General features: G+C 36.6%; 1 protein-coding gene across 2 annotated transcripts in view; it reads left to right on the forward strand.

The window, feature by feature from the left end:
- The first annotated feature begins 2,202 nt into the window (after positions 1 to 2,202).
- The window catches only part of TTC21B (tetratricopeptide repeat domain 21B), a 34,631-nt gene continuing 20,387 nt past the window's right edge, over positions 2,203 to 16,446 (forward strand). For both annotated transcript variants that reach the window (XM_082285031.1, XM_082285032.1), the window contains exons 1-13: positions 2,203 to 2,323; positions 2,526 to 2,655; positions 3,643 to 3,753; positions 4,905 to 5,071; positions 7,225 to 7,347; positions 8,804 to 8,961; positions 9,355 to 9,439; positions 10,933 to 11,031; positions 11,616 to 11,808; positions 12,727 to 12,824; positions 13,335 to 13,535; positions 15,375 to 15,504; positions 15,949 to 16,106. In XM_082285031.1, the coding sequence (XP_082141157.1) occupies positions 2,243 to 2,323; positions 2,526 to 2,655; positions 3,643 to 3,753; positions 4,905 to 5,071; positions 7,225 to 7,347; positions 8,804 to 8,961; positions 9,355 to 9,439; positions 10,933 to 11,031; positions 11,616 to 11,808; positions 12,727 to 12,824; positions 13,335 to 13,535; positions 15,375 to 15,504; positions 15,949 to 16,106 (1,734 nt within the window). In that variant the 5' untranslated portion in view covers positions 2,203 to 2,242. The remainder of the gene's footprint in view (positions 2,324 to 2,525; positions 2,656 to 3,642; positions 3,754 to 4,904; positions 5,072 to 7,224; positions 7,348 to 8,803; positions 8,962 to 9,354; positions 9,440 to 10,932; positions 11,032 to 11,615; positions 11,809 to 12,726; positions 12,825 to 13,334; positions 13,536 to 15,374; positions 15,505 to 15,948; positions 16,107 to 16,446) is intronic.

Below are 16,446 nucleotides of genomic sequence, written 5' to 3' on the forward strand. Positions count from 1 at the left end.
ATGATCTAAAGTTCAAATTGAATGTCTAAGCAGTGCCTGCATCATGAGTTTTCAGACACAACCTTTCTTTCACAGAATCCTGAATCTTTTCTCATATTTATTCACTGATTTTTTTTTTTTTTACATTCATGCTGCACTAGAACAGTTCTAAATGTTATCTAGGGTTCACAATATTTTTTCACAAAGAGAAAGTAGCAAAATTGTATAATCCAACACATCAGGACATTTTATGTTTCTTACACAGGAAAATTAAATATAGATTACTTTTATTAAAATTATTGACTAAATCTGTATTAGTGAACTGCATGCAGGAAAATGCTATTACCCTAACTGATGCTAAAGAACATTATTAATGCGTCAAAATAATAAAGATTACATTTTTTATTGTACTTTCCTTTTGTGTTTATTATCTGACATTAATATAAAAAAGGTATGCTTCTAAGCCACAGAATGAGAGGATACTGAAAACAGCCAGCTATGCTGTTCTTCCATGTAAGAAAATCCTTGGGGCTTGCTTGTTAGTCACTAATTAGGAATTTCTTTTTTAATGTGTGTTAGACAGTGAGCATGATGCTTCTGCATGTATCAGTAGTTCTGCCCTGAGTGACTTCATGCAGCAGCTCCATTCAGTGGGGTGCACAGCCATCGAATAGCAGAGCTGTCCTGAGTGTGTCCCAGGAGGCTCAGAGCAGTTACAGGAAAGAGAAGTGGGCATTCAAGAGTTTATAAAGACAAAACGAGGGCTGAAAATAGTACTAGATCCATGACATTCCGCAGCTTGGATTGAGAACCAGTTTATTCTTGCTGGGTGCTGTTCACAAACATGCTACAGAGCATCTCACATTTGAGCACATTTCTGAAAAAGGCGAAATGGTGTTGGAATGAATAAATCATCTGTCTTTTCCTCAGGAATTTTAAGAATCTCTCTGGCAGCATCACGTTCCTAGAAGCAATCATTTGTGAATACCGATATGGAAAAACACAAATGCATCTGGAAATTGGGCCTGTTCCTTATTCTTTATCAATTGCTTCAGTGAATTTCTGAAAATATTAATTTTATATGTTTACATAATTTCTATATTGCATTCCCCTACAACTTACAATGAAAACACTCAGAGGTGAATACTGAACTTAGTAAGAAACCAGTTTATGACCAATTGTAGTCTTTACACTTGCTTCAGTGGCTAATGAAGAAACAAAATTTCATAGCATTTTCCCTGAAATTCATCAAAAATCTTTCAAGGGAGGGAAATTTTTCTTTGTTATATTGTTCTGAAATACATTATGAAAAAAGGAGTCTAAAACTTTGATTAAAAATGCCTAAGTATTGAAATGAACAGATAAGTATTTTCAGATTAATATATGGACAAAATATGTCTTAAAAGGTTACCTTAAAAAGTACATTAAAAAAATACTTGTTTCTCATACCTCTTATAGGTTTTAAAGAAGCCTAAATGTTGCTTCAGAACAAGTCAAGCATAACTTAAACATAGCAGGACATTCAGAGGATTGTCTTGGCCAACAAGGAAAGCCAACTATGCTTATTGCATAGTGCTTCTTTGGCACCTTCCGGATGCTGGGGATGAGAAGTGCGTGACACAGGAATGCTATGTGTAATGGACTTGCTAGCAAAGGTCACTCTGAGCACTCTCTGCTAGAAGAGCCAAACAGCTGCTCCTACAAACTCAGTGCAGGATGGGTTCTGCTCCTTGGACTTGGTGGCATTACTGGTGGCTTTCCTGCTGGACGGTCTGCACACCCACCCCAAAGGAACGCTCTTTAGCAACCTTTGTTCCTGCTGTCTCGAAATGATGGCTGAGGATGCTTTCACCTCCAGAGGAAAACCTGAATTTCACTAGTCTTTGCAAATCTGATTCTGCAGGAGGAAAGAAAGGAGGGAAAAAAGATGAAGTTTCTCTATCTGATTTGACCCTATTGCTATTGTATTTCTAAGAGAAGTGTCACATAACTTGAAATACTCGGTTACATTATGAAATGTGGGCCACTTATTCGTATGTTCTGCCACGAAAAGCAAGGAAATAAACACATTGCCAAAGCTTCCATTCGGCACTCCGGCTGAGCGTTCCCGAGGCACAGCCGCCCACCCGCCGGCAGGGGGCGCCAAGGCGCTGGGAGCCATCCCGCCGCTCCCTCGGGATCGTCCCGCGCTGTCGTGTCCGCCCCGCCGCCTTCCAAGAGTTTTTCTTCCCGTGTCTCTCCCGCCTCCTTCCCGTCCAAGCCAATGGCAGGAGGCTGTCCTCACCCTTCCGGAGCCCCCCCGCAGTGGCGTCGGGTAGCAACGATGGACGCTGAGGTGCAGCAGGTGGGCGCCACCGCCGTCCCGCCCCGGCCGAGGGAGGGAGGGAGGGATGGGGGCGGCCGGCGAGCCGCAGGAGGGGCCGGGGGAGCCGGGCAGGAGTGCGGCTGGGCCGGGCCGGGCCGGGCCGGTGCGGTGGGCGCGGTATCCCCGGGGCCGTCCCGGCTCGAAGCGTTGGCACCGGTGACCCGCGGCCGCTTCCCCGCAGGCGCTGCTCAATTACTACTGCCAGGAGGGGCGCTTCCAGCACGTCCGGGCCGCGGCGGACGAGGCGCTGGCGCGGCTGGGCGGGGACCCCGTGCTCCTCTTCTACCGGGCCTACGGCGCGCTGAGGACAGGTAATGGGGCGGGCCCGTTCCTCCCGAAACGCTGGGCTTCCTTGCCTCGCCTCCCAAGGCTCAGCCGCTAGTCTGCTGCACAGGGAAAAGCGATGTTACGGAGTCTGAATGTATTCCGTGTTGAGTAAATTACCAGTGTGTTATTATCTGTCACCGCTCCTCCTTAGTTTGAGTGAAAGTGATCTGGACAGCATCGTACCAAAGTGAGAAATAACAATTTTTATTTTTTTTCATGGTTACATAAACGTGGGTCAGGTAAGTGGGTTCCTTAGAGGGAATTTGAGCCCTGCCCAAACACATACTGCATTTGATTAGAAAGTCACTAGTGTTTCCCAGCTAATAGCTCTTCCTTTCAAAGCAGCTGTGTCTAATTTTGTTGTCTCCTCTGTCTCAGGGAAACTGACAGCTAATACCTATTGGGGGGATCTTTGTGTAAATTATACTGTTCTGAGAAATTTATTTAGCTACATGTATATTTCAAGGATATCACAAAATATTAACAAGTAACTCAACATGGAGGAGGGCTGAGACTAGTCTAGGAAGGTGTTCTGGTTTTGAGGTAGTGTGTTTGTTCCCAAACTCCCAGATGTTCTTGTTTGTGTAAGAATCCTGTCATTTTTCAAGATACTGTCTATTCTGCTGATGTTCAAAATATTTGCAAAAACAAGGTAAAAATCCTGGCTATATAAAGAAACAGGAACAAAAAGAGCTGCTCAATGCCCTGTATAAAACAAGTAAGAAATAGGATTTTCATCTTTATCACAGTTGGCAGAACTAGCACACAATTCTTTTCAAGTTCTTTGCATTGAGGTGCTATTTTCTTTCCTGTGTCTGTTTGAAAGATGTGCACAAACAAGTGGATATAGGCATAATGAACAAAAGGCATGGAAGAAAAAACAAGAGAAAATTTAAGTCAAACTGATGTTTGATGATGATATTCTTTGTCTTGAAAAGTGTTATAGCTTATTCTGTGCTTGTTTTCACTAGGTGATGTCCAAGAAAGTATTCGACAGTTGGAGTCTATTAAAAACAAACAGGAGGTGTCACTTTGTACAATGATGGCTCTGATTTATGCCCACAAAAAGAGCCCTAATCCAGGTATGCTCATTAAGACATGCTGTTTCATGTTTTAAACAGCTGTGTGTGAAGGCCTGAGAGTTGTAGGCTAATTCTGCCTAAGTTAAAAAGGTTTGCTCTGGCTTTGCATTTGACATAGGATCTATTACTGAATTGAGTGATGCTTACCAAGATTGTAAACAAAACTCTGAAGCATAAGAGTGAATGTTAAAATAAAGCACCCACACCCACACACAAAATCTGACTTATCTCCTATGATGAAAAATCTTTGAAGGAAAAAAGAAATTGAATCAAGCTTCCTCTGTTTGTTGTTCACTCATGTCTAGTATTGATCCTTCTGAACAGAACTGCAACTTGAACAGTCTTTAAAGCCATGCCATTTCTATCTTTCAAGTTATCCTGACCGTACAAATGGAGAAAAGAATTTTGTGAATTTTGGTATTCCTTTCTCCCACCTAAAAGCTGGGGTGATTTTGTTAGGAATTATATTCTCAAAGTAAGAGTTGGTTATCAGGTACATTGAGTGGTTGTTGAACTTTTGCTGCAGTATCTTTCTCACTGTGCAGATTTATAGCTGCTGTTGACAGTTTGTTAAGCAATATGATATGAAACAGCTCTGACTAATGGCATCACTCTTACTTGAGTCCCTGAGGATTAACACTGCAGGACAGCAAAATTATCCTGGATCTCAAGACTCTGAGAGTGAGAGCCTTTCCCTCATTCATTAGGTGGGTCACCGTGTCATTGCAGGAGATCAGGTTGGCCAGGCAGGGCCTGCCTTTCCCAGTGCCTGGCTGGGCCTGATCCCCTGGGTGTTGTGTAGGTGCTGTGTGATGGCACTCAGTAGTCTGATCCATGACCTTCCCTGACACCAAGGTCAGGCTGATCTTTCTTCCTGCCCTTCTTATAGGTGGACATCACACTAGCTAACCACCAGTCATTTGGGACTTCCCCACTTCTGGGACCTCCCCATCAATCATGTTGACGGGAACCCTTTTCTGCCTTTTCCATCTGTAGCTGATAAATATTGCTAATTGGGTGGGATTGCCTGCATATTTATCAAGGTACAATACAGAAAACAGTGTTTGCTTTGGTAGTCCTTGGCTTATGTGCCGCTCCTTTGTAATATCTTGAGAGGCTATCAACAAGAGCTCTGAACAAAACCTTTTCAGATCGAGATGCTATTCTAGAGCTGGACGCAAGACTGAAGGAACAACGTAAAACAGCAGGACAGCAGGCTCTGTACTATGCTGGCTTGTTTTTGTGGCATCTTGGTCGTGAGGACAAAGCCCGTGAATATGTTGATAGAATGATCAAAGTTTCTGGTGGTGGTAAAGAGGTAACTGGTTTTTACCTTTCTTTAATGTAAAAGATTAATAGGCAGTAATGCTGTTAGGAGGTTATTCTGAACTATTTTGTGTTCTAGTACTTTCTTTCTTAATGTCATAAGTTCATTTGACACAGCTGAGTAAACTGCCATAATGATTTTTTTGTCGACTAATATTCATTTTCACTTAATAAATAATAGATAATGGCTTAATAAATGAAAAGAAATCACTTAATAAATGGAAATAATATGCAGTTAAGCAAGTATTGCTACTTGATACCAAGCCGCATAATTCCTAGCAAAAAAAAAAGCATCTGGATCTGAAGGCTCAAAAATACCCAAAGGATTTGAGTTTTAAATTTTCAGCTGTTGTTAAAGGCAAAATTTGCCTAGGTTTTTACTGAAATAAGTATTGTATATAGCATTGTCTTTGGCATTTATATACAGACATCACAATTCATTAGAATCTTGTATCTCTAAAGAGATTTCTGAAAACTTATTAACGTTATTTTTTTAAGGCGGGTGTCAGCTTCAGTTCAAGGAGAGAAACATGAAAAACTGGGGGTATTTTTTGTTGTCAAACATCTTTGAGGCAGAGCTGTTAACATTGAAGCCATAATTGTACAGTAGTATTAAACAAAAATGTTCCTCCTCTGTGCGGTTCAGTACTTGTTCAGTTTGTAATGGTTGATCTATTACGAATTAAAATCTGCAACTATTCTAAACATTATTTTCTGAGATTATGATTTAAGTAATGGCTTAGCTTTCGAACTAACAGTGATTATTAATTTAAATAGGTAGTTATTTTAAATAACAACTAATTTATCGGCTAATTTATGCTAATGTAGAAATAACTCATAGTAGTGGAGAAATAATGAAGGACATCACAAAGCAATAATATGGTAATTCCTAAAAAGACTAAGGATAGTTCATTTTGGTGAAACAGCAGTATTTATGACTTTGCTTATTGAAACAATAGTTGTTTGGTTTTGTCTGCTAGTTTTTGTTATTAGGAAATACTGTTTGGATATATTGCTTAGTATGAAATATTTCTAGCTGATGTATTTAAAAATATTTGAAGTAATTAATTTTTTTACAGACACGTGCATACAGATCAAAAAGTACATTAGTATTTAAATATATATAAAAAAATCTAAGTTCACTTATGATTAGCTCTTTTTCTAGTTTTACAATACAAAATTATGTTTATATGTTTACTTTGATTTTTTGAAACATGGTTCACAGTGTTTAAACTTGGTCAAATAGGATTTGCTTAGTGTATACTTTTTTGATACAATACTTTGTGTACTCCTTATATGGAAATACAACACCTGTCTTTATTTTAAAAAATGATCAAGTATATAAAGTTTAGCTGGTTTCCATTGCATAACAAAATCATGACCCTGATTGTTAGCAATTACAAAATATGGCTCTTCTACTAACCTTTGAGTATTAAATACAGAACTCATTTCTTTAATTTTATGTTCTAAAGAAGCTAGTGATTTTTTTGTATTTTAAATATATGTTTTGATGGCAATTATAATTTGATTAAATAGTTCAGGACTTCAAAATAGGTTTTATTCACTTAAGCTATAATTAATGTTTTAAACACATAAGAGAAATAAATTTCATTCATTACAAGTAATAAGTTCTTCAAGGAAAAGACACATTGCACCTTTTAAAAGTTTGGGTGTTCTTTTAATCATACTTTTGAGGATTTGAGAAATGTCAAGAATTTTGTCTTTTACATACAAGTTTTTAGTCAGGAAGTAGAAGAAAAACCTCAATTTTCTCACTTCTTTCAGCACAGTATGTTTCTCAGTGTCTCATATAAGCATTATCTTAAGAAAACATTGTGCAGAAATGTTACAGAAAATATTCTGTCTAATGTGATCATTTCTGTGAGTTTTTGTTCTGACTGCTGAATATGTTAGACTTGTTTGTTGCCATTGATGTTTTTTTCTATTTCTGTAAGTAAATGCACTATTTTATTAATTTAACTCTGGAATAAATTACTGAAGTTTTAGGTTATGCTAAAGGGTGGTTATAATTATGTCTCTGAAGTAGTTATAAGTCCTTTATTTAGGTTTTTTCTGCTTATTGTATCTTGTATAATTTTCTATTACCTGGTTAGCAAAGAATTCCAATTTGTATTTTGTTCACAGGGGTTAATTTTGAAAGCATGGCTTGATCTCACCTGTGGGAAAGAAACTCACATTAAAAAAGCTCTGAAATACTTTGATGAAGCACTGCAGGAAGGCAATGATGTTTTTGCACTGCTTGGTAAAGTAAGTTTAGTTCATTATCTTAAATCTTCGTAGATGTCATATTAGTCTTGTAGAGTGATCAGAGAGATGCTGAGAAGAGTAGTGCATAATGAGCTTGTCCAAGGAATAGAAATACAGCTCAGACCCTGTAGGTACTTTAGGGTTCTTTAGACACCAGTGTAAAAATAAAGGTATAGCTTAAATACAATCAATCTAAACTTATATTGTGGTTATGATTTTGCTATGCTTACAAGAAAACCTTTCTATTCATGTATTTATATATACAAAATGAGTTTCAAATCACTTGAAAATTTAAAAATGTGTGGTCTCTTCCTTTTTGCATGGGACACCTATGCACATTACAGAATTGCTGTGTGCCAAAAAATAGTAGTTAAACGCTATAGTGAGATTTTTTTTTTTAATAGTGTTAACACTCCTTTTAAGTTGTCATTAGTTTGTTTCATGTGTTCATAGAATCATCAATGATTATATTTCATTAAAGGAGTGGCATGAATTATTTTCTTTACACGTTTCTGTTTCAGCGCATATTACTTTATATTGCAGACATTGTTACTCATTAACATGATGTTTGTTTAGCATTCTAAAGCTAAATGTAGAAAAATTGTTCAGTGAATATTAGAAGAATATCCTGAATTCAGGAGAGTGTGCACAATAGTATTTGGTTAGGTGTGTGTGCTTGGCTGCATGTGGAGCACTGAATTAGATTAACAGTATATGTCAAATGTAGTTACTGTAATTAAGTTTCAGACAGGCAGCTATCTCACTAGGGCTTAAGAAATTAACTCTCAGAAGCTACTGTGTTTGCACCATTTCTGTCTTAAAAAGATGAAATAAAATGACACACATACAGTCACCTGGAATATGGTAAGTAAATTCAAAGCATCAAAGCAAAACAGGGTCTAAGTCCTAAATTTATTTCTAGTTGAATTTATTTAAATCTGTGATACTTGACTTCTGAAGTAGTTTTGTATTTGTAATACCCTGCAAATCACATTGCAGTTAGAAAATTGTTAATTCTGGCAACAATAGTTACCTGCTCAGTGTGGGTTTTTACATACCCCTCAGGGCTTGAATAAATGTTTTATCAGTGGGTTGTGTTAAATATCCTAAAATTGTGGGATACTTCATACAAAGTTATTTGAAACCTAATAAAACAATTTTACTCTTCAGCTATGTCTGTCTTTTTCTTGCTTGCAACTGACTAGTAAGTTGTAAATACTGCAGTTACCTTTGTTAGAGAGTGTTTACCACACACACCAGGCTTTACACGTCATCCTTTGCTATTTGAATGTTGCAGTGTGTCTAGTTGTCATTGATACTGAGGTAAAACTATTACTTCATTAAAGAGTTTTGTCTCCCTAGCTCTTTTTCCTGATTTCTGTATGAAAGAACTTCTGGATCTTCCCACCTGTGTGAGTGTACAGGCTTTTGATATGGCTTCTTTTCCTTCCATTAGGCACAGTATTTTGAGGTTCGACAGAATTATTCAGGAGCTCTGGAAATTGTGAACCAGATAATTGCAAACTTCCCGAACTTCATTCCTGCTTTCATAAAGAAAATGAAGCTACAACTAGCCTTGCAGGACTGGGAGCAGACAATTGAAACAGCACATAGGTTGAGTATGAAGTAGCACACTACTAAATTATTTTCTTGCCATGTTTACACTCTAAGGACACTTTGAAACAAAAGTAGATAGGTTTCCATTCATCGTTAATGAATCTGAATTACTTGCATCAGTTTTTTTTAAATAAATTTCAAGTGAATTAAGTTTTATTAGAACCCAGCCTTGCAATTCTGTGAGGATACTACATCAATACATGAATCCGTTTTGGATGGAAGAGGGTCTTTCTTCATATAGGCATGAAATAAGAGCTGTGCTTTCATTTTGATCCATGATGTAAAATGACTGTGAAATACAAGTTATTCTATTCCTGGTTTAGGATAAAATAGATGATTGAGCAAGGGTTTGGTTTGGTTTCTTTACATTCACCTTTTGTTTGGCTTTAGACTATTGCAGAAAGACCCCCTCAATTTAGAAGCCATAAGAATGGAGGCTCTGCATCATCTGTGCAGGGAAGGAAATATATCTGAGGTGAGTCTTTTTATTAGCAGAATGTTGAGCACGACATAGTGCATGTGGCATCTAGCTCCTACAGAGGCTATCTTCTTTATGGGTTCTCCTCATATATTTTGTCTGGTCATGTGCTGCACTGATCTGCAGGAGGTATATTCACCTATTCGGATTTGAATGGCTACTCCAGCTTATTGCTGGGATGTTTTCTGGATGCCAAGGAAAAGATAATTTTTAACCTCGTGTCTTTCAGAGAACAGGTGTCAAGCCAAACAGAAATGTGATCTGGACAGTTAACTGAGTCGTGTTGATTTGAATCATTGAAGTGGTCTTTTTTGTTTTAATGCTCTTGTGATAAATTCACAAGTTATTGTAAGCCTTCCATTATTTTTAAATCTTTTATTAATTGAAATAAGGGAAGTAACGAGGTCTTGTAGTGATAGATTTTTGGGAAGTAGGTCACAGTTGTTACACCTGTGTTTTGTTCACCATTTTTTGACAATTACTGTGGGGATTTTTCAGCTCTAAGAATCCTATGCTACTTTTCCTTCCACTCCCAAAATCCATTGTTTTGCACAGGCATATATGCATGTATTTTGTATGTACGACGCTTGTGCCATTTTTAAGGAAGTTTTAAAATAGTTGATCTAAATTGGCACCAAAAAATTCATTCTATATTTTTTCTCATTATGCAAAACTACTGGTATAATTTACGTGAAAATTTAGCAAAAAAAATGTTCTCATTGTGTTGTAGGTGTTTTCAAGTTCTAGAAGAAAAGGTATTGACTTCGTTTAACACATTTTCAGTTATTACAAAGAACTCAGTCATTAGTCTACTTATAATCAAATATAAATCTTATGCACAATCATGGGAAGTATGGAGAAGTAGTGAGAATTGCTCACTTCACTCCAGGGAAGCCATCCGAAAGGAACCTTGCTGGACACAGTAGAGTGTTAAGTGAAGATTCTGGGGTAAAATGTCACATGTAACTAAGAGCCATGTCTAGGGAAAAATTCAAGGCCTGTTTGATTTACACATTTCAGGCGCCTGCGTCTAAAATCATATTAAAAAAACCTGTGCACCTTATTACTGTATGCCCAGAAAATCCCCTTATGTGTTTTGAGAAACTAATGTTAAAAGTCTGAGCACTTGGAAGTGCTTTGCTTTTGAGCATGTGTGTCTTTATTACACTGAAGCCCCAACAGGATTCACAGATCAAATTCCTCAGACTATCTTGCTTTATGGGACTCCTCTGTTATATCAGACTTAGCTCAAGTCTTTCACCTTTTTAGAGCAATGATAAATGACACATGGTCTGCTTTATTGTCACTTTACTATCCCAAAGTATTTCCTTAGGAATTCTCAAGTCTAACTCCTTGCCCTGAAAACCTCTGAATTTGTATTTTAAGGTATTAGTGCATAGTAAAAATGTGGCTAGTTTTTAGTGAAAATTGTTCAGTTGTCCTAATCTGTTAATTGTTTCTATTACTTATTATGTTATTTCTTCTCCAAGGCTTCAGCAAGACTGGGAGACCTAATTAAAGCACTGGATAGATTGGAGCCACGTAATTCTGAGCTATTCTGCAAAATGGCTTTAGCTTTCAGTAGAACAGTGAGTATGCTTTTTTTTTTTTCTTAAGCAGCGTACAGCTATCTATATATCCTGGGTTTGTTCTATTTTTTGGTAGGCAAATGTTAAATGTTTACTAAAAAGTAGAAAATTGTGGACAGTTGAAATAGATTAACTCTTGTAGCCTTGGTAACCGCATTTTTCAAGCCTTACATTCAGTATGAATTGCAATGCTTAATCCATCTCATTCCAAGAATGGTTTTACTGTTTGCTTTTAAGTGAGAAACAGTGAAAATACTCTCAAATGTTCACCAACCATATTCTTACTGTAGGAAACTGATAAGGTTAATCACATAACCTTGGAAGTGAAGGTTTCTTTAAGCTCTGTATTTATCAAAAATTGCTCTAAGGAAGCATTCAAAGCAACTATTCCTTATTGTATGGTATTATATATTTATGTTTGAATCCATCCCACTTTAATGTCACAATTTTTATAGACTTACTACAGACTAATTTATTCTTAATGAGATGTTGTCTCAACTGATCTGGCTACATTCAGTGTGTTTGTCTAATTGAATCCGAAAACTAAGAAAAACTTAAGGCTTAAAGATTGTTCTTACCATTAGTGTGGCCGGAACCAGCTCATCCTTCAACATACACAGACATTAGTTGAAAAAGCATTTGATTTGGCATCTGACAATGCAGAATTTGCTACTGAACTTGGCTACCAAATGATTTTACAAGGGAAAGTGAAAGAAGCTCTAAAATGGTACAAGACTGCTATGACACTTGATGAAACAAGTGTTTCTGCACTAACTGGTAAGGTCTTACACTTCCTTTTGATTTTTTACTGGACAATGCTTTTTTGATCAAATTTTCCTATTACTGGTACTAGGAAAATCTAGAACTATTAGAACAGGAGCACCAGGTTGTATTTTCAGATTCATGGTGTGCTTTCTTCCTTGTAGCCAGTGTCTCCTTACTGGATACGTCTTTTGGTCTTCCTTTTTGAAAAATGAATCTTTTCTCTTCTAAATTAGAGCTCTCAAAGTAATAGTAGGAACAGACATTTTGCTGTATTTTACTTATTTCTTTATTTTATTTCTATAGTGCTTGGGAACTGGAGAACTCTTAGGCACTACAAAAATAAGAAAACCAAGGGCAGGTGATAGAACAAGCTGTCCATGTCGTCATTTGTGTCCAAATTAGATTGAAAACCATAATCAAGTCAAAACATCATACTTTGGATGTATGTGTCACATCCAAAAAAACCCCACTTTATAATAAGTCCCATTTGTGTCAAGAAAATTAAGAGTAAATATGTCATATTTGCTTGACAGATTTCTCCCTGTATTTTTTTTTCTCCTTGACTATGCCATGGCCTTAATATTAAAACTTTAGATGGCAGGAGTGGTTTGTGTGTGCGCTTGAGGTTGTTTACCTTCTTGTAGTTCTGAATTTAGAGGCCAGATTTTATGGTGCTTCTGCTTAGTCTAGAACCACTTGAAGATTTACTATTTCTAACTGCTTTATAGCATAGTAATGTATCAATCATGTATCATCTACCCATGGTTTTTCTGAGTATGTGAAATTTGCATTACCATAAGTCTCGATCCGTTCTTTCTTTTCGTGTCACTGCTTTGTGAAGAGGTTGAGAGAAAAAGTTAATTCTGGAAAAGAAAGCATGTGCTTGACTAGGAAGATGAATTGGCAGTGAAATCTTCCCATGTGTTACAGGAATTATCCGTTGTCAGCTAATACAAGGTCAATTAGAAGATGCGGAGCAGCAGTTGGAGTTTCTTAATGAAATTCAACAGTCCATTGGGAAATCTGAGGTAGGAGACATCTTTCTTCATTGAGATACTTTGATTACAGTCTGAACTGTGGCCTTCTATGACGTGTTCTGTATTTCAGTCACTTGAGTAGAGCATTCTTAATGGACTATTGTTAAGTCTAAGCTTCTGTTTTTCTTCCTACTTAAGTTAATGTGTTGCTTAACTTTGCAACACAAGGCTGTTTGCTTGCAGAGCAAAAAATATCATCACTTTCTAGCTGTGTTTGTTCTCTGAAGACAAAGTTTGAAATGTGAAAGAGGGACAAATATTAATTATTTTCAGGATTTTGTGGTCAGACAAATGTAAAGGTTCTTGCACAAATTAAAGGAATGAATTGGTAGAATAATCATCAAGTGTCCTTCACAACATACTAAATGTCTTACAATATCCCTAAATACAAAGAAGAAGTGGCTAACATTAATAATTATGTAGTATTTTATGAGTAACAGATAAATGTATCTGGAATATTCAGAATGTTTGGGGTTTTGTGTTTTTGTTTCTTTTCTGTAGGAATTATCTTTCTTGCGTGCAGTCCTAGCTATGAAAAAACATAAGAGACAGGAAGAAGTTATTGCTTTATTGAATGATGTTCTGGATACTCACTTTTCATCTTTGCATGGATTTCCTCTTGGCGTGGAATATTTTGAGAAACTAAACCCTGATTTCTTGCTAGAAATTATTAAAGAATATCTTAATTTTTGCCCAGCACAGGTAAGCAGCTGTAGATGACATCTGTTTAAGAATGGGAATTACTTCATTTTGAGATCAGTTACTCATGAAGCAAAGGATTAGAAAATTTTCCCTCTTAAAATGTGAATTTATTTGAAGTATGAGTACATTTTAAGATACTACACCACTGTTTAGTCAAAGTAACAATAAAAATACATGTTTTGTGATGTGAGCAAGTGGCAGTAATGACATCTGGGGAAACTTGGGATATTTATTCCATGCACTCTGTGTGTGTAATTGTACCGTCTTAGTATCTCTTAGGAAACTGTAATGCTACAGTGAATAGAGCTATCTCATTGTGAAACTGGGATGTTCATACTGACCACCCTATTAATGATATTTTTGTTGGCTTAGGATATCTTTTCAATGTACATAAATTCCTTCTTTTGTGTGTTGGTAAAAATCAGTGGAATACTGCCTTTTTATATTATTGTTAATAATATTATTATTGTTGAAAAATCTCACTTGCTTAGGAGGCTTAATTTTCTGTGGCTGAATTTGTGTGCTCTAGTTTTGGCAATGAAGACATGTAGAACTTAATAAATTGAATGGGGAACTGACATCTTTAAGGCAGAAGAAACACATTTAAAGTTTCTTTAAATAGTGTCTTCCTTAAATAGATTATTCTTCTGAAATAGCTGGGAGCTGACTTCTGTTATCCTGTCATTATTTCTAGCCTAATTATAGAACCTTTCCATAAATATGTTTATGTAGAGTTTTAAAATCTTAACAGGAAAACAAGTAGCTTTCCGTTGCTATGAACTGCCTCACTGTCTATAAGAAAATGATAATGTTTGAAAGTCTAAAACATCAGTAGCAGTGACATTTTCATGTCACAGATGGAGATGATAAGAAGGGTCATTCTGTGAGGGACTTTCTCATCTGAAGACCTCCCTGGGATACGTTCCAGAAGTACTGAATTGCAATGATGGGTTTTAATTCAGAATTAAAACTGCTTTTCTGAATCGTTGCTTATAAAAAGATTTTTAGAAGAAAAGATAGGCTTTTGCTGAAGTTTCCTTTATCTCTTTATTGCAAAAAGGACTGGTGTTTGAAAGTGAGGAGTTAGCTAGGTGGTGGAGGCTTCCATTTTGGTATTGGAGATCACTGCTTCTCCAGGACACCCGTCCTGTGGAAATACTGTTTGTGGACAGAATGATGTTTAGGTTGCCTTTTCCTCTTTTAATGTATAAACCAGTTAGCAACTAGCTAAAGTAATAGAAGGAAATGAATAATGTTTATAATAAAGAGTAACTAAAACGTGGTATGTTGTACTAGCAGTTTGCATGAAAGTAGATATTTTTCAGCAGCTGTTTTCAGTTTGTTGCTAGCAATATGGATATGTTCTGTGGTGTGGGATGAGGGTAGGCATGACAGGACCAGAACCTTTTCTTCCCAATCTTCTCATCATTCATTTCAGCTTCAGCTTTCTTGTAATTGAATTCATGGTACTGCTGTGTTGGATGAGTTGGCCTGGTAATTCAGAATGTGTCACCAAATGTTTATGGCCTGACTCTTCTGCTTATGTCAGGTCTAAAGTGTTTTGTGACCATTGAAGTCTCTGAGACTGTCTTATGTTCCTGCTGATATCAAGCAGTTGCCCCCTTAAATTTCAAAGATTTTTTTTTTTTTTCTATTGCTTCACAATGACAGCTGCTTGGACTGAATGAAATAACAAGGCTTTGCTAATGCTCATTTGAGTTTAAAGTGAAGCTCAGACTTAAAATGAAATCTAAATCTAAAACCTGTTGACTCAAATGCTGATTTTTGTTAGTTTGTTGGGGTTCTTTTTGTATTGCTTACTTGTTTTTTTGCTCCTAGCCTACGAGTCCTGGGCAGTCTCCTTCACCCCTTCTCAAGCACTGTGCTTCAGTTCTTGAAACTGTTGTAAAAACTGTGCCCGGTCTTCAACAAGCTGTCTTTTTAATTGCGAAAGTGAGGTACTTGTCAGGTAATAGTTATATGAATGGTTAGTTAACCGCCTCTAGTTTGTTTAATATAAAAAATTAATTTCATACTTGTGACACATAATGAATATTTCTTTCACTGCAGAACAGTATGTTAGAGCTAAGTGAAGAACATTTGCACTTCCCTTTTTTGTCATTTATATAAGAGTATCTTAATGGTACAGACATATAAATATAGTATTTTTTAATCTATTTCTTCCCAAAAAGTTAATTTATTGAATGATTTACAGATGGAACAATGGGAAAATATCATACCTTTGACCTGCTTTTGATTTCATGTCATAACCTTAAAATACTTTGTATGAGTTTATTCACTAGATGCTGACATTTATTTAAAAAAAAAAATGTGAATAAAAATGCTACATATATAACCTCTGTATTTCATATCAACTGCTTTTTCACTTTCCCTTCCTTGCCCCACTTCCTAGGGGATATTGAAGCAGCCCAGAATAATCTACATTACTGTCTGGAAAGGAACCCGTCTTATGCAGATGCACACTTACTGATGGCCCAGGTGTATTTGGCTCAAAACAATACCAAACTATGTTCTCAGTCCTTAGAACTTTGTCTAAGCTATAATTTTGAGGTGAGTTGAACAAAAGAATGAAATAATTTTCTTCAGTCAGTCATCTGAAGGTGTATAGTTTTGTATGTAATAATTTTCAGCTCAACTTTGTATAACTCTTCCACTACAAATTTAATATCTAAATGTTTATATGAATGTGGTATCTGAATATTTATCAAAGAAATGACGATGAGGACAAAACTAACACCTCACTAGTTTTACTTTGTGTCTTATACATGGCTGTATGGGATTTTTGATTTGTTGACATCAGTGGAACTTTATGTAGGATTAGTAGAGAGTTGGGAACACTGTACACACACCCCAAATTAGGTCTGAGTTGTGCCCAAGTGTCTTGAGACCA

This window comes from Coloeus monedula (genome assembly GCF_965178545.1).
Source record: "Coloeus monedula genome assembly, chromosome: 7".
NCBI lineage: Eukaryota > Metazoa > Chordata > Aves > Passeriformes > Corvidae > Coloeus > Coloeus monedula.